This window comes from Anolis sagrei, chromosome 1, assembly GCF_037176765.1.
Source record: "Anolis sagrei isolate rAnoSag1 chromosome 1, rAnoSag1.mat, whole genome shotgun sequence".
In the NCBI taxonomy this organism is placed as follows: Eukaryota; Metazoa; Chordata; class Lepidosauria; order Squamata; family Dactyloidae; genus Anolis; species Anolis sagrei.
Genome location: NC_090021.1, coordinates 36,964,224 through 36,983,103, shown reverse-complemented (window position 1 = coordinate 36,983,103; position 18,880 = coordinate 36,964,224). Strand labels below are relative to the sequence as shown.

Here is an 18,880-nt window from a genome sequence, read left to right as displayed (position 1 = left end):
GTCCTCTCCCTCATCCCCACCAACCCGCTTGTGAGGGAGGTGGGATCGAGAGGAGGGCCCTTCTTGCTGATCTTAGAGCCCAAACAGGTTCATAAGGAGAGATGCGGTTATGCAAATAGGTAGGACCCAAACTGTTTGAAACGTGCCTGGATGTAAATTAGGCACCAGCACAATTGTTGTTAATAGCAGAGTTACAAAATCCCTGTAACCAATCCCAGTCTGGTAGCAACTTTCTGAACAACCCATAGTTTCGGAACAATTTTCAAAGCACTCCCATTTACAGAGCATGTTAGAATAATCAAAGCATGGTATAACCAAAGAAACTGTTATTGTGGTCAAACTGGATATCTCCAAGGACAGGTGTAGGTGGTAAACTAGTTTTAATAGTGCAATTGTATTCAGGCAGAGGAATGGGTTTGGAAGGGTTTGGAAGGCCACTCTGATCCCCCTCGGAGTTGAGAAGGGCGTGGTACAAATATGGTAAATAAATAATTAAAAACAGAAGCAGAGACGAATCTGCTGATTTGGGATGTGAGGATAGCATTCACAAGGAAGAGGTGGTAGAAATAATGCAGAAATAGTATGAAAATTTGGAAAAGCAAATGAAGAAATGCCAGGTCAGCTGCCTAATCACATATCGTAATATACCTGCTTATTTTTTGATCACAGCCAATGATCAAATATCCCACGAACCTAATAACATCATTACACAGCCAGCCTAGTTTTTACTTCTCCTTATAGTGTCATTTACTAACAAAGGCAGACATTAAGGCTGCTAGTCTCCTAGGGCTAAAGCAGCCAGAAGCCAGCCTAACAATATAGCACAGTCCTTTGTACTAGCCACCTACTGCTACCTGAGACATGGCCTCTTGATCTCAGCTGCTGGAGAACATGTGTGAGACGCAAGGCCTGGCTGACTACTATAGGAACAGAGCTATACACTGAACAAGACTTTAGACTGCTCCAGTTGTTCATATATTCTTAACTGCAGGTAATTCGAGACAGACTAAAATGCTATCTTCAGTGGGAAAAGCTGCTGTCTGTGATTAGTATTGAACAGATAACATAGCTAGGAACAATTTTCAGTTGGGTTGCTGTGAGTTTTCTGGGCTGTATGGCCACGCTCCAGAAGCATTGTCTCCTGACGTTTCACTCACATCTATGGCAGACATCCTCAGAGGTTGTTTTTCAATTAATGCAAACATCAGCGTTTCTAATAAAAGAGAATACAGAAGAACCTTTCCATGAATACACTGAAAATTACCAAACTTTACTTGGAATTATTGAAAGTTACAATTGATTACACTGGCTTTACAAATAAATTTCACAACAGATATTTTTTAATAATAGACACAACTACATTTTGTTATTCTAACAACACTTATACTTCTTTTAAAATGTCAAGTATTACTTCTATTGCTTTATTTAAGTTACTACTGTACAGCTAAATTGGCAGCCCTAATTTTTCTACTAAAATGGTGCCAGATGACCTGATGCATGATCAATATTGAAGTGGTCTATTAGTCAAATACTGTGAGAGCCGTTCAGCAGTGGAACTCTCTGCCTCGGAGTGTGGTGGAGGCTCCTTCTTTGGAAGCTTTTAAACAGAGGCTGGATGGCTATCTGTCAGGGGTGATTTGAGTGCAATATTCCTGCTCCTTGGCAGGGGGTTGGACTGGATGGCCCATGAGGTCTCTTCCAACTCTTTGATTCTATGATTCTATGACTGTGAACTGTCCAACTCAATGAGAGACAGAAATAATTATTCCTATTTTGGTCATACACAGATTTTGAGTTTCTTGCAAATTTTACTGATTGCATGTTCTCAATCTTACATCGAAACTTGTGGTTAGATTAATGTTAATCAATGTCTGGAGTAGGCAAAGACAGTATACAGGATTATCTTCACATTTTCACAACCCAACGTTGTTCTGCATTAGGGTAATTGGGTCAGGTTCCGTGAGTAATTAGCAGTAACAGTAAATATTAAAATATTTCTAAACTTACAGATCCTACTTATATGCTGCAACTTTTGCTGAATCTTTGATCTTTAAGATGTTCATTTAAGAAGTAAATGGCAAAGACAGTATCCCCAACTACTCACTACCTCTCTTTTGACCTTGAAAGCATCCAAGCTAGGATAGGCAAAAAACATCAACAATGCAACCATGTTTGCACAATGCACATTAAGATAGTTGATTCTCTACCATCATTTCACCTTAACCTAGAAGAGTCCAGATGAAGTTACTAACAACTAATCCTTCCCCTCACTGCCATGATGTACTGATGATGCAGAAGCAATCAGTTCCAGAGCCAAATGTGCAGGAATGCGGGGCTTTCTTCTGCCTTAACGTCTAATCTGGGCTAGCAACAGTCCATCCTCTTGTGGTTCTCAGCCAAAAACAGAGATGAGGAAAGCAATTCATGAAGCTAGCCCAAATCCCTACTGTGTTTCCTGGCTGGAAAACATGGCAGCATGCGCTGGTGGCTGTTAACTGAGAATGGCCTCTACCATCTTTGGCCAGATGCCCAGATTTCCACCTATTTTCTGTTTTAAAGAGCCAGGGGATCCTTAATATAAAAGTCAGAAATACATGTAGTCCCATAACTGGATAAAGAATCTTCTCCCAAGACATGATTATCAGAATTACTTTGTTACTTCAATTACTATGATACCCTAATTCTCAGCAGGTAACAATGTAGCTGAGGTTGAATATCATCATCACCAATGTATATAATACTATTACTGTGCATGTCACTTTACAAATAAAATAACTACGAGATGGCAGTGACGGTGGAGATTAAGGTCCCTTCCACATTTCCTGCTTTGAACTGGAATACATGGCAATGTGGACTCAGGTAACCCAGTTCAAAGCAGATGTGGGATTTTCTGCTTTGATATTCTGGGCTATATGGCTGAATTCTCTACTGCAAAATGTTGATTTAGACAACTGCAATGGGGGATTAAACAAATTAATGGAGGATAAGGCTAACAATGACTACTATTCAGGATAGTTATATGGTACCACAGGTATCAAAGACTGTGTGCTTCTGAATACACTGCTAGAGAGCACAAGAAAGAAAATGCTATTATATTCATGTCCTTATTGTGGATTTATCACAGACATCCAGCACAATACTGTGCAAACAAGATGACTGAACAGGTCTTTGATATGATCCAGCAGGACTGTTCTTATTAATCCCCATTACTTACCAATTTACAGCTTCAAGATAAATAAGATAACTCAATGATTTAATGAGGATGGATACATTCACATTCAGGGACTAATTCCCAAGCTTTAAACTAGTAACTTTGAAGTCAAAATATACATGTAACAGACTGTGAACCAAATGCCAAAAACTATACAGATGCTTAATTAACTCCACAGACTTTATAAATTAAAATAGCAGGAAAGCTTATCTGCTTTATGTACTGTCTAGTTCTGGTTTCCTTTTCAGTGGGAAACTTAAGAATAGCATTTCTGGAGTAACTGTTCAATATATTGTCGAAGGCTTTCATAGCCGGAATCACTATTGAATCAACTGTTCAATATATTACCTCAAGCCCAAGCATATTTTGAGGAGAAACAGGAATGCTGCATGTTCCTGGGTGCACAATGGGAGACTGAGAAAATGTATGTTATGTGATATCACATTCTTACAGGCAAACACTTAAGCAGATCAGAGAAATGTTAACATGATATCTTATTCTACTTATGGGATTGTTGTCAGGCTGTTAGTGAAAGTATGCAAGCATCTTTACATGGCAAAGTTATTTCAAAGTTCCTTATTTCTCATTTCAAGAGATTGCAAATGATCAACTGACAGTAAAATTCATCTACAGCTTGTGGCTAAGGCACCAGATGAAGAAGCTCATGCTTTCAACTATAACACTGCACAGATTCTGTAGTAAAGTTGTAGTTTATCCACACATTTATCTGAATCCCCTGGGAAACAATCAGTGGAGGGACAGCAAATGAAAAGCAAATCCATTTTTGACTTCTTCTTTGGCCTTCCTAACTCTAGCCTAATCCACCCCTCAAAAATTCCTGCTTATGCAACAAGGTCAATTCTTTCCTCTGTGGGTTTCACTGAGACAATGCAAGAAATAGCAACCAAGGAAAAGACACTTTTATGGGGCGGGGAGTCTTCCTAGGCAGGCTTGTGTGGCAGTCACACTGTTGTCACAGTGTTACATGGACCTCTACTTCTATTTCTCAGCTTTCTAAATCAATCAGCTTTTAACTTATTGCATTATGATTTTCTCTCTTTTCATGATTGTATTTTATTTTTATATCACTTTTTATTTGGAATTTTTGAACCCTTTTGTAAAGTAACAGAAATATATATATATGTTTCTACAATGCACAAATTGATCTCTGTAAATGTGTTGTCGAAGGCTAATCAAGGTGGCCAATTGCAACATTCACACTTTCCGCACACAGACAAGAGTTCTTTCCTCTACCTGGACATTCTACAGGTATATAAACCCCAGTTTCCTAGTTTCCAACAGACCTCACAACCTCTGAGGATGGCTGTCATAGATGTGGGCAAAACGTCAGGAGAGAATGCTTCTGGAACATGGCCAGACAGCCTGGAAAAATCACAGCAACCCACTGATCTCTGTAACTTTGTGGTGGTAGAGCTAAAGCAAGCCCTCCCCCCTTTCATTTTAATATACACCTATTTTTTAAAACCTCAATTGTTTAGCTTCAAAATCAGAAGTATTTGACCAGTGAGGTGGGGTTTTCTTGCCATTATCATTTACGGAGAGCTCAACTGGACTCCAGTGGAGGGTAGGATGTGCCCCCTGGTGGGTTCAAGAGGCAATGCAGTCTCCTCCCTCCTTGGAAGTAATCCAATCATGTTTTTAAGAAAACCGATTTCCTGTCTGTTTGGACAGCCTGGTACATTACCAGCCAAAGAACAAAACACAAAAAAAACAAAACTTTTATGTAAGAGTCATATACAATTTACTACAGAAGTGAAAATAGGCCACCAACATTTTACTCCAATTTCGCCAACTAAGTATAGCACGGCTATACTTCCCTAATATTTAGTTATATAAGCATAAATTTAACAAGTAAGGTTTACAGCCATGATTAAAAGGCATCTAAATGTGTTTCTTACAAACAGATGTGTACTAGTAAATGGCATTAAGGGAATTGCTGTTATTTCATAACAAGACAGTTTTAATTTATGGTGATTCAAGTGAAAGAAAACCTCTGTGATCTCTAGTCTTACCTGTGCCAACATATCTCCATTTATGAGCAAACTAGAGCTTTAAGTTACGCTGCAGAGGCCCTGCTCTCGGTCCCACACCCATCGCAAGTGCGACTGGTAGAAGCAAGATACAGGGCCTTCTCAGTAGTGGCTCCTTAGTTGCGGAATTCCCACCCCAGTGATATCAGGCTGTCCCCTTTCCTCCTGGTCTTCAGGAAAAGGCTAAAGGCCTGGCTCTGTACACAGGCATTCAGAGAATAGGATAATACAGAATCAACCTCAACAGCTTGAATAATGACTTTGAGAAAATCAATAAGTACAGAAACCAAGACTCTGCACTTTGTTATGTTTTTAATCTGTTGTGTTCTTTTAATTTGTTTTATTGCTTTTATGTGTGTTAATTGTTTATATATCTTAACTGTTTTATAGTTTGATATGGCTTGTTTTATGATGCGGCATTGAATTTTGCCAGAGTTTGTAAGTCTTTTTGAGTCACCTGCCGGATGAGAAAGGTGGGGTATAAATAAAGTAAATAAATAAATAAATTGTCATCAACAGCTCCACTCAAGTCTTGGAAACTCAGGGACTGTGGCTTTTCTGATAGATTAAATAAATGCATCTGTAATTTGGTCTTCCTCTTTTCCTCTTTCCTTTAATAAGCATGACTCTTTCCTGATGAGTCACATCTCAGGATATGTCCAAACTATGATAGCCAAAACACTCTGAATCCCCAAATATGAACATCTTTTAAGGCAACCGGGCTAATCACCAGCTGCAATAGATCACTGCCGACCAGAAGGTGACAGGTTTGAAGCCCGATTCGGATTGAGCACCCGACTGTTAAGCCTAGCTTACTGTCCACCTAAGCAGTTCATGAACAGCTGATCTGTGAACAGCTGAGCTGTGAACTGTGAGTAGAGAAAATAGGAACCACTTAAAGTGGGGAGGTATTTTATGATACCATAAAAATACCAGCAGTCAAAGAGCAAAGAGGAAATACAATCTAATAACTTGACGTCATAGTGAATGAAGCAACAGCTCCCCCTGTGGCCAAAATTAAGTATAGCCTCCAAGCACCAGGCAGCAAAGTGGAAATGCCAAAAATACCTCTTTTTGTCTGTTTGTCTGTATGTCTAGAAAACAGCATTGAATGTTTGCTGTGTTTGTGTGCATTGTAATCTACCCTGAGTCCCCTTTGGGGTGAAAAGGGCGGAATATAAATACTGTAAATAAATAAATAAACCACACAAAATAGGAACAAGGATGCATATGATCATTATGAAGTGTGGACTTTACGCAAACCTCAACCAATATGATTTTTCTAAATCTCATAAGAAAAAAACCCTCTATTTTCCTGTATTGTGTTCAACACGATGAGTGGGTCAACTGAATTTCAATCACAGAAATGAATTAGATTCCCCAATGTGGAGTTCACTGCTTTAAATGAGAAATAAAAAGTAGGAGGAGAATATGGAGACTAGGCAGTGATGACAAACCTTTTAGAGACCAAGTGCCCAAATTGGGGTGGGAAGGCACTCGGAGGTAGCGAGGAGGGGGCAGCAGACAGACAGGTGAGCCCCTTCTGGTATGTGTGCCATAGGTTCGCCACCACTGGGCTAGGCCACTGTTTAGTTTTCAAGCTCAAAATTACAGAATTGTCAAAAGTAACAACAAAGGTTTACAGAATTGCCAAAAGTAACAAGAAAGGTTTAACAACAGCGGACAATGAAAATATACATGGTGTGAGTCATTTAGCAGTTGGTTCTTGTGGGTTTTTTCGGGCTATAGAGCCATGTTCTAGAGGCATTTCTCCTGACGTTTCGCCTGCATCTATTGCAAGCATCCTCAGAGGTAGTACTAGAGGTAGTACTACCTCTGAGGATGCTTGCCATAGATGCAGGCGAAATGTCAGGAGAAATGCCTCTAGAACATGGCTCTATAGCCCGAAAAAAACCCACAAGAACTTAGTGATTCCAGCCATGAAAGCCTTCGACAATACATTTAGCAGTTGTTTCAAATAATTCAATCTGCAAATGTTCCATTGGATATCCCAGAAAAGAAACATAAGATCAACCACCACCACACTACACCATGTTTATTGGGCGGGGGGGGGGGGGGGCAGTTCTGTTTTGATCCAGAAATGCTTAGAAAGTAGGCCATATTGTCCTTAAGGCAATGTGACAAGAGCTACCCTCCACATACACATCCCCAGCTTTGATCTATATTTTCTTACAGAGGCAACGTCAGATATTACTGCTTTTATGGATGAGAACTGTTAATTCAGTTATGAGCCCATGAGAACTATGGGATTGTCTGGAGAGGTCCTTCTCTCTTTCCCATTACCTTCTCAGTCTCATTTGGTGGGAACAAGGGAAAGGACCTTTTCAGTGGCTACTCCCTGACTTTTGCCTGCTCTCCTTCCATTGGCAGGTCAAAATATGACAAACCGCATCCTGCATACAGAAAAGTGAGTAGCTGAGGGAAAGTTACACTTTATATTGTTCTGGTACAAAGTGCTGTAATTTTCTAATTTCTCCAGTAACACATATTGAGTCTCCCTTATCAAGAGATCAAAAAACATCAAAAACTAAAACTTATTGGTGCCAGCTGTCCACTTCCACTTTCAAGACAGTAGTACTTCTGCTGATGATGATGATACAGACATAAATAACTTTACAGAAACTTGGTCCACTTTTATTTGACCAATTTGAAAGTTACTCAGATGACATATCTGCAACCAAGAAGAATGTTCAAATGTGCATGACTAAATGTTTTCATCTTTTTTGTTAGTTCCACAACCAGTCCAACAACAACAAAAAACAAGACCCTACTCTTATTGTAATTCACAGTTATCTATATCTATACAGTACATTATGTCAAAATGTGATGTTTCATAGAGGAAAATCCTTTCAAATGATAGTCTCAAATGAAAATCAAGAATTGTGCCATTATGGCTGTCCTAACCACAAAAGCCCTTAACAGTTCTGGCCCAGTTTACCTGTCCAAACATATCTCCCTTTTGAACCACCAGGGACCTTAAGATCATCTGGGGAGGCTCTGCTCTCGGTTCCACCACCATCACAATCGCGGTTGGTGGGGACGAGAGACAAGGCCTTCTCTGTGGTGGCCCCTCGGCTGTGGAACTCCTTCCCTAATGAGGTCAGATCTGCCCCCTCACCTTCTGGAAAAAACTTAAACCGTGGCTATGGAATCAAGCGTTCGCAGAATAGACCAATTTACTGGTGAAGACAAGATTTGATTTGACCACAATGGATTGATTTGGGACGATTACTTTAACTTGGCAAACTTTTTAATGTATATAATTATTTAATGTGTTTAACTGTATTTTATGCTATATTTTATTGTCTCGGCACTGAATAGTGGTCTGTTGGAAGCCATCCTGAGTCCCTCTTCGGAGGTTGAGAAGGACAGGGTAGAAATGTTCTAAATAAATAATAAAAAAACAGCATTTTGTCTTTCATCCTGCCATACAGAAGAAGGTTCAATCAGTAGAAACATGGGGAAAATTTCTCCTTTTGATACTTTAGTTCACTCTCAAACACACCCAACCCCATCCTGTAAAAACTTAGACAAAAGCAGAAAAACAGACTTAAGTAAGGTCAAGAAGCTGAAAAAGACAAGAAGTCAAAACAAAGAGGAAAATGTACTTTAGAAATAATTGCTTTGCTTATTCCACCACTTTGACTCTTTGTATGAAAAGGACAGAGGTGGAGAAGGCTAAGATAAATCACTCCCCTACCCACAGCAAACCTCTAAAGCCCCTTCTACACTGCCCTATATCCCAGGATCTGCTCCCAGATTATCTGCTTTAAACTGGATTATATGAGTCTCCACTGGAATATAACCTGGAATAAACCAATCATCTGGGATCAGATCCTGGAATATACAGGCAGTGTGGAAGAGGCCTAAGTCTCTAGGTTGATGTGATCATAACTGCAGATATCACATAAAATAAATGTTCCCTAAGTACATATGTTTCCTTCTGCAGAAACAGCTTAAATTGCAAAATGGTAAGAAAATCACCAAGTCAATTGACCCAGGACTGCCAGGTCACAAGCAGGTCACAGCTTTTCCTGTAACATATCGGCAACCAAGAAGTACGGCATTTATGGTTTGGCAGTCTTCCTCGCTGCCAAATCAACTTCATACGCTCTCCCTTCAGCTAGGCCTAACATCTAAAAGATCATTTCTACACTGTAAGGTTTTTAGGAAAGGGATGGGCAGTTTATGGCCCTCTAAATGATGTTGGTTTGCACCTCTGATCAAACCTAACCCTTTGCTATATTGGTCAGGGCTGATGGACACTGCAGTCCAACAAATTCTGCAAGACCATAAACTGACCAATTCTATGACAGAGTTTAGAATGCCCTTTCAAAAATGTGTATGATAATGCCATTAATTTAGTCTCTTTAATCTTTGGATAAATATTTATCAGAAAGGCAAGACTAATATTTACATTGCTTCTTTACACTCTTCAATCAAATTGGTAGCGGCACAAAGAATTTTAGCTCAAACATAAAAACTTAAATTTTACATCTTCCAAAAAAAGTCATAATTCAATACTGTTGTCACCAATAATTTTCCAATATTCATTACAAGCAAACTAAAACCATGCTCTTGTTACATATTGAATAGATTACTGCAATGCTCTCATTATAGGGTTGCCTTTGAAGACTGTTTGGAAGCTCCAAGTAGTCCAACAGGCGGCAGCCAGATTTCTCACTGGGGTGAGCTCCCGCTGTTAGGCTCAGCTTCTGCCAGCCTAGCAGTTCAAAAACATGCAAATGTGAGTAGATCAATAGGTACCACTTATGTAGGAAGGTAGCAGCACTCCATGCAGTCATACTGGCCACATGACCTTGGAGGTATCTACGGATAATGTTGGCTCTTCGGCTTAGAAATGGAGATGAACACCACACCCCAGAGTTGGACACAATCTTAACAGATTAGAGAAGTAGCCCAAAACTAACAAAATGAAGTTCAACAGTGACAAATGCAAGATACCCCACTTAGGCAGAAAAAATGAAATGCAAAGATACAGAATGGGGGAAGCGTGGCTTGAGAGCAGTACGTGTGAAAATGATCTTGGAGTCCTCGTGGACAACAAGTTAAACATGAGCCAACAATGTGATGCGGTGACAAAAAGAGCCAATGGGATTTTGGCCTGCATCAATAGGAGTATAGTGTCTAGATCCAGGGAAGTCCCCCCTTCTATTCTGCCTTGGTTAGACCACACCTGGAATATTGTGTCCAATTCTGGGCACCACAATTGAAGAGAGATGTTGACAAGCTGGAATGTGTACAAAGAAGGGCGACTAAAATGATCAAGGATCTGGAGAACAAGCCCTATGAGGAGCAGCTTAAAGAGCTGGGCATGTTTAGCCTGAGGCTAAGAGGAGACATGATAGGCATGTATAAATATGTGAGGGGAAGTCATAGGGAGGAAGGAGCAAGCTTGTTTTCTGCTGCTCTGAAGACTACGACGGTGAACAATGGCTTCAAACTACAAGAAAGGAGATGAACATTAGGAAGAACTTCCTAACTGTGAGAGCTGTTCAACAGTGGAACTCTCTGCCCTGGAGTACAGTGGAGGCTCTTTTTTTGGAGGCTTTTAAACAGAAGCTGGATGGCCATCTGTTGGGGGTACTTTGAATGCGATTTTCCTGCTTTTTGGCAGGGGGTTGGACTAGATGGCCCATGAGGTCTCTTCCAACTCTACGATTCTATGTTTTTACAATGAGATTTAATGTCAAAGGATACCTTTACCTTTACTTAGCTGGGCTAAATTACAGAAAGCCATGTTGTTCCTCTCTTTCCTACTGTTGCTATCACACACATTCTCACTAAATTCAACTTTTCAAACCAAAGTTTGCAGAAGGTACCCAATATGCTCACACAATGTTCCCAAGGAAGGATAAACACTGCTTACGCTTGCTTGAAGAAGCAGGCATTGTCAACAGTGCCAGCAAAGTCAATGGGCCCACAAACATTGTATCACATTTCATGTCAGCTCAGGAAAACTCTGGTTCAGTTCAACCCCCATTAGATTACTGCACGACAAACATGCCTTTTTCCTCCCACTGATCATTCATTTCCCATCAGTCGGTGCCTGTGTACCAGAAATAGCACATACAGACATAATGTCAGATTTTACACTGCCTCTCTTCCCTCCTCTTTCAAACAGCTCCTTAAGAATATGAAAGAAACACTCCAGACACGTTTCTGCTATCCCAAAGCTCCGACCTGCAGTAATATGCTATTTAGGGTGTATCTACACCAGACACGGGGAAACTTTGGCTCTCCAGCTTAAGCAGCTGAGGGTGGAAAGGAAGGGGCCTGAGTCTATTAGGAATGGTGGGAGTAGAAGTCCAAAACACCCGGAAGGCCAAAGTTTGCCCATGCCTGATCTACATTATAGAATCAATGCAGTTAGGCACAATTTTAACTGCCATGGCTCCATGCTGAGGAGTCATTGGGGTTGTAATTTTACAAGGTCTTTAGCTTTTTCTACTAAAGGGTGCTGGTCACGAGGGGGGTGTCAGAGGGGTCACCAAAGACCATTGGAAAACACGTTGGTGGGGTTCAGATTCCTTTGATTGTGGGTGAACTATAAATCCCAGCAACTACAACTCCCCAATGTCAAGGTCTATTTTCCCCAAACTCCACCACTGTTCACATTTGGGCATATTGAGTAATCAAGGCAAGTTTGGTCCAGATCCATCATTGTTTGAGTCCACAGTGCTCTCTGGATATAGGTAAACTACAACTCCAAAACCCAAGATCAATGCCCACCAAACCTTTCCAGTATTTTCTGTTGGTCATGGGAGTTCTGTGCGCCAAGTTTGGTTCAATTCCATCCTTGGTGGAGTTCAGAATGCTCTTTGATTGTGGGTGAACTATAAATTCCAGCAACTACAACTCCCAAATGAGAAAATCAATCCCCCACCAGTATCCAAATTTGGGTGTACTTGATATTTGTGCCAAATTTGGTCCGGTGAATAATAATACATCCTGCATATTAAATATTTACATTATGATTCATAACAGTAGTAAAATTACAGTAGCAACGAAAATAATTTTATGGTTGCGAGGTCACCACAACATAAGGAACTGTATTAAGGGGTTGCGGGATTAGGAAGGTTGAGAAATACTGCTATACAGGCATGCACAAATGTATTAAATCCCAGTCCAACAAAGGCTTTCCATTCTCATGCTCCAATAACAACCTCTAGGTGTGCCTGTGGAATAATCGCTCTCTATTCTTTGCCTCACTATTATTTTCGGCTTCTCCTCCAGCAGTCCCACTCAGAGAGGTCTGCAATGGGAATGCAACAAAATGCTGCATTGGAAAGGGGTTTGGGCGCCAGGCCATAGCTCCGGATCCCCCATACACACAAAACGAAGAAAGGCTGGGAGTTGAAGGACGGATCCTTGTGACAAAAACAAGGAGCACAAAGACCTTGGGACTGAAGAGGAATTCAGACACAGCCGGCCCCTGCTGGAGTTGGGTGTTAGATTGACAGAACAGTTGCTTGCTTTGCTTTTGGAGGTCATGATGCAGCCAGGCCCAGGCCCTTTAAGGGGGGCAAGTCAGATGTAAACAAGAAGACTTGTCCCGAAAAGTCAAGATTTGGAGGGGCAATGGGGAAATTCAATAAACAAGAGGTGGAAAAGAGTGCTGGCTGTCTGATACCCTATCAATTGTATCCATGCTATGGGAGAATGAGATTTGCAGTTTGGTGAGGCACCAGAATTCTTCAGAAGAGAAGGCTAAAGACCTTGTAATCAGGAGAGGTTCAGTTTGGTGAGGCACCAGCACACTCTGGTAGAGAAAGTATAAAGATCTTGTAAAACTACAACTCTCATGATTCCACATCATTGAGCCGTGGCAGTTCTAGTGGTGTCAAATTGCACCAATTCTACCGTGCGGATGCCTGAAGTGCCATAACAGACTACGAATCCCGTAATTCCACAGCATGGAGCCAGAGCAGCTAAAGAGGAGCCCCAAGTGCTATAATCCTGCAGTGTGGACATCTATGTCTCTGAGGGAGGAAAGTTTACCTGAAAAGCAAAGCCCCCCCCCCCCAAAAAAAAGCTCTCTATAGACTGAAGATAACAAATCAAACTTGACCCTGCCTGGGCTACAAAGGCAAACATGGCAATTAGCTTCAGGGACAGGAGAAAAGAAAGCCTTGGCAGGAGTGGGAGGGAGGAATAAATAACATAAAGCCAAAACAGGGGAGGAGGAAGAAGGAAAAGGAATAGAGGAAGGAGAAGAGAAGAAGAGGAAGGAAAAGGAAGCAAAAGGTGAGGAATAGAGAAAGGAGGAAGAGGAGGAAGAAGAGAATGAGAGGAAGAAAGAAAATGAAGGAGGGGATGAGCCAACAACGTGATGTGGCTACAAAAAAAGCCAATGGGATTTTGGCCTGCATCAATAGAAGTCTAGTGTCTAGATCTAGGGAAGTCATGCTCCCGCTCTTTTCTGCCTTGATGAGACCACACCTGGAATACTGTGTCCAATTTTGGGCACCACAATTGAAGGGAGATGTTGACAAGCTAGAATGTGTCCAGAGGAGGGTGACTAAAATGATCAAGGGTGTGGGGAACAAGTCCTATGAGGAGCGGCTAAAAGAGCTGGGCATGTTTAGCCTGCGAACGACAAGCCTGAGAGGAGACATGATGAGGGCCATGTATAAATATTTGAGGTGAAGTCATAGGGAGGAGGGAGCAAGCTTGTTTTCTGCTGCCCTGGAGACTAGGACGCGGAACAATGGCTTCAAACTACAGGAAAGGAGATTCCACCTAAACATTAGGAAAAGCTTCCTAATTGTAAGAGCTGTTCAGCAGTGGAACTCTTTGCCCTGGAATGTGGTAGAGGCTCCTTCTTTGGAGGCTTTTAAACAGAGGCTGGATGGCCATCTTTTGGGGGTGCTTTGAATGCGATTTTCCTGCTTCTTGGCAGAATGGGGTTGGACTGGATGGCCCATGAGGTCTTCCAAGGATTCCATGAAGGAAGAAAAAGGAGAAGGAGAAGGAGAAGGAGAGGAAGGAAGGAAGGAAAAGAAGGAGGCGGGGGAATAGAGAAGGGAGAACAGGGAAGAGGAGAAGAAGAAGGGAGGAAAAGAAGCAGGAGGGGGAGGAATAGAGGAAGGAGAAGGAGGAAGAGGAAAAAATAGAGAAGGAGAGGAAGAAAAAGGAAGAGGAGGGGAAGGAAGAGGGAAAAGAAGGAAGAAGGAAGAAGAAAGGGGGAGGAAGAAAAAGGAGGAGGAATAGAGAAAGGAGGAGAAGGAAGAAAGAGTAAGAGGAGAAGGGGAGGAAGGAAGAAAAAGAAGGAGGAAGGGAGAATAAAAGAGGGGGAAGAAGGAAGAAGAGAATGAGAGGAAGGAAGAAAAAGAGGAGGAATAGAGGAAGAAGGAGTAGGAAGAAAAAGAAGGAGAGGAAGGAAGAAAAAGAAGGAGGGGGAATAGAGGAGGGAGAAGGAAGAAGAGAAGGAGATGAAGGAAGGAAGAGGAGGAGGAGGAATAGAGGAAGGAGTAGGAAAAAAAAGGAAGAGGAGAAGGAAAGGAAGAAAAAGAAGCAGGAGGGGGAATAAAAGAGGGAAGAGAAGGAGAGGAAGAAAAGAAACAGGAGGGGAGGAGTAGAGGAAGAAGGAGGAAGAGGAGAAGAAATAGGGAAGGAGAGGAAGAAAAAGGAAGAGGAGGGGAAGGAATAGATGAAGAAGGAGAAAAAAGAGAAGGAAGGAAGGAGAAGGAGGGGGAACAGAGGAAGGAGAAGGAGAGGACGGAAGAAAAAGGGAGGAGGAATTGGGGGAGGGGAAGGGCTGAAAGGCGTCCCCGCCGGGTGTGGCTGTGGGTCGGAAGCAGGGAAGCATCCCTCCGAGGCGTGGCTTCGGGGGAGGCCAAGGCGGCGACCCCACTGCGGCCTGCCTGAAGCCGGGGCGGAAAAGGGGCGGCCTTTGGGGGGCCCGAAGTCACCCAGGAATGCATGTCCAAAGGCCTCCTCCTCCTCCTCCTTCTTTCCCCATGGAAACCCGAAGCGTCCCCTTCTTCCCTCCTCCTCCTCCAGATGCCCGACTCACGTTCTCGGCGTCCCGCTCGTTGACGGTGGGCAGCGGCGTGCGGGTGGAGGACATCTTGTGGCCCCTTTCCGCCCGACCCAGCGCCTCCCCCAGCGCCTGGGACTCGCAGGCCTCTGCGGCTTCTCCTCCCGCTCCTCCTCCTCCTCCTTAGACGCCCGGAGCCCTGGCCATGGCTCCTGGCCCTCGCCGCCGCCCCCAGGGCCGGGCTGACGGCGGCGGCGATGGCCTCCCGAGGGGCGGCGCCTCCTGGCCTCCTTTGCCTGGCGCCTCAGGTGAGCAGCGGCGGCCGGCCGGCGAGGAGGAGGAGGAGGAGGCTGGCCAGGAGGAGGAGGAGGAGGAGGGGGCGCCGGGCTCGTCTCCCTCCGCGCATCCGGCGGCGGCGGCGGCGGAGAAGCACGGGCTCCTCCCCGTGGCCCTCCTCCTCCTCGTCGCCCTCCTCCTCCTCCTCCTCCCGCAAGTGCGGCCTTGTTGCCTCCGGAGAGTGGCGCTGTCCGAGGCCGAGCCACCGCGACGAGGATTGCAAAGGACGGGCCCGGGCTGGCGCGCGCCTGCCTGCCTTGCCTGCCTGAGTTCCCACCCTCTTCCTTTCTTTCTTTCCTCCTTCTCTTCCTCCTCCTCTTCTCGCCTCACTCACCACGACATTCCCGAGGGGAAAAGGCGGAGTGTGTCCCGAAGTGGTCCCAAATCCGGAGCTGTCCACCTGGGGCCCGTTTGGTGCCAGAAGGGGGTCAAGTCAACCTCCCCAAAGTTTGCTCCAAGTACAGCATGAGTTAAAAAAAACAAAACCCTGTGCCATACACTGGTTGGACATTCCTTCCAATCAGTCCCAAATCATTCTCACAACCTCTGAGGAAGCCTGTTATAGAAATGTCAGGAGAGTATGCTTCTGGAACATGACCATACAGCCTGGAAAACTCACAGCAACCCAGTGCACACTCTGATCCCAAACCAGAGTGCATGAAGAGTTCATATGCTGCTAGAACATGGCCATACAGCCCAAAAAACCTACAACAACCCAATTATTCTATATCCAAAACCAGAAAGACTTCCCAAATCTGGGTGGCAGAGGTAGGGACTCCTTTGCTATCTAAAGCAGGAATGGGCCAACTTGGGCCCTCCCTCCAGGTGTTTTGGACTTCAACTCCCACCATTCCTAACAGCCTCAGGCACTTTCCTTCCCACCCCACCCCCTGAGGCTGTTAGGAATGGTGGGAGTTAAAGTCCAAAACACCTGGAGGGAAGGCCCAAGTTGGCCCATGCCCAATCTAAAGGGTTCAATGTACACAAACTTTTGTATCATGCACAAAATATGTAAATATACTGTTGCACTCCAGGACAGGATAAGCCCTCTGTCTTTAAGCACCACACCGTTGGGTGGAAAACAATCCTTTTATTGAAGATAATTAAAAAGCAGTAAGGTAAAAAACACTTTAAACACTTTAAAAAACACTTTAAAGAAATAGGTAAAGGTCAGGAGGGAGGGGGCTGCTCTAATTTCACTAAGGAGGAGTTCCACAAACAAGGGGCCACCACTGAGAAGGCCCTGTCTCTTGTCCCCACCAGTTCTGCTTGCAAAGAAGGTGGGATCGAGAGCAGGGCCTCCCCAGAAGATCTCAATTTCTGAGGACAATCCCTAATTGTCCACATGCATGGCTGAGACAGTGACACCTGAGCTATTTATTTTTCCATGTTTACAAACTTTGCTCCCTCCACAAATGAGTACAAATACTGTGTTATACTCTCTTAACTGGGACCCCGTCTACACTACCATATAATCCGGTTTCAGGAAGCAAGATTAACTGCTATGAACTGGATTATATGAGTCTATTTTGCTATGTAATCCAGTTCAGTGCTGTTAAACAAATTAGTACAAATACTGTATTATACTCTCTTATCTGGGACCCCGTCTACACTACCATATAATCCAGTTTCAGGAAGCAAGATTAACTGCTTTGAACTGGATTATACGAGTCTATTTTGCTATGTAATCCAGTTCAGTGCTGTTAAACTGCACCAAGAAACTGGATTATGTGGCAGTGTATATAGGACCCGGGATTCCAAAATCAGAAATATTGCCAAATCCATAATTGTCTGCAGGCGTGGTATTGCGGTGTCACAATGAGTTAAACCAGGCATGGGCAAACTTTGGCCCTGCAGGTGTTTTGGACTTCAACTCCAACAATTCCTAACAGCCAGTAGGCTGTTAGGCGTTGTGAGAGTTGAAGTCTAAAAGACCCGCAGAGCCAAAGTTTGCCCATACCTGGGTTAAACCCTTGTACTGCTGAATTGCTGACCTGAAGGCTGGCAGTTCGAATTCACGGGATGGGTTAGCTCCCGCTGTTAGCCCTAGCTCCTGCCAACCTAGCAGTTCAAAAACATGGAAATATAAGTAGATCAATAGGTACTGCTTTGGCGGGAAAAGGCAAAGATGCTCCAAGAAGTCATGCCAGCCACACGACCAGGTGAGCTTGGAAATGGAGAAAAAGCACCTCCCCCAGAGCCAGAAATGAAAGGAAAAGCTTTTGCATTTGTCTGTGTATTTGTGTCTCTTTGTTTGTCACTCCATTTCTAAGCCGAAGAGCTGGCGTTGTCCATAGACACCTCCATGGTCATGTGGCCAGCATGACTGCATGGAGCGCCGTTGCCTTCCTGCAGAAGTTGTACCTATTAATCTACTCACATTTGCATGCTTTCGAATTGCTAGGTTGGCAGAAGCTGGGTTTAACAGCGGGAACTAATCCTGCTCCCTGGATTTGAACTGCCAACCTTTTGGTCAGCAAGTTCAGCAGCCCAGTGGTTTAACCCATTATGTCGCCAGAGAGCTCTAGTAAAAGACACTACTCATTGCAAAAGACTTGATAAAGTGGGTAGTAGGAAAATAAGAAGATAGGAGGAGATGAAGAAGGGGAAAAAATTGTAAAACTTGATGATAGCGGCTCCTGGAGGTCTCTTATTCAGACAATTGCCATCAGTTGAAGCAGACTTAATGGCAAATAACAACCAATAAGTAAAATGTCATGTAGTAGATTTATAAATAATGCATGTCCTGTAGTCAGCTTGTCCACAGTGTTACTTTTAGATTACAGCCCATTCTGCAGTAATTAGAAAACAAGGATGATGCCTGGCTTTTATTGTTTTTAAATAAGAGCTGCTGACAAAATATAATTCCATAATATCTTGCCAAAAGTTCAAATCTAATCAAAATGCCTTCTGCATTTTGAAAGGGCAGACTGCTCAGTACACAGCGCCTTATTTGTTGTGTTATTGTTCCTTGATCTATGGGGAGAGGCAGGGAAGACATTATTTTAACTATTTATTTATTTATTACTCACATCTCCCCATGGATCAAGGCAAAGAATGAGAACATACTAAAATAAGGCACGTTGTTGTTGTTGCTATATTTCACATAGCAAGCAAGATGTATTTATTTCACTCTCAAAGATTTCAGATGTTGCACTATATACACCTAAGAGTAAATCCAGCTGGATTACACTGGTACACTGTCAGGATGGGCTCATATGTGCAAAATGACAGCTGAAGTGGCTCAAGATTTTTTAA

General features: G+C 43.2%; 1 protein-coding gene across 6 annotated transcripts in view; it reads right to left on the bottom strand.

The window, feature by feature from the left end:
* Positions 1–15,727, bottom strand: part of MARK1 (microtubule affinity regulating kinase 1) — a 94,500-nt gene extending 78,773 nt beyond the window's left edge. For 5 of the 6 annotated variants that reach the window (XM_060754229.2, XM_060754234.2, XM_060754232.2 and 2 more), the window contains exon 1: positions 15,323–15,726. In XM_060754229.2, coding sequence (XP_060610212.2) covers positions 15,323–15,376 — 54 coding nt within the window. In that variant the 5' untranslated portion in view covers positions 15,377–15,726. Of the gene's footprint in view, positions 1–15,322 lie in introns of all 6 variants that reach the window. The other variant, XM_060754231.2, reaches the window with a different exon arrangement.
* Between the last annotated feature and the right edge of the window lie 3,153 nt (positions 15,728–18,880).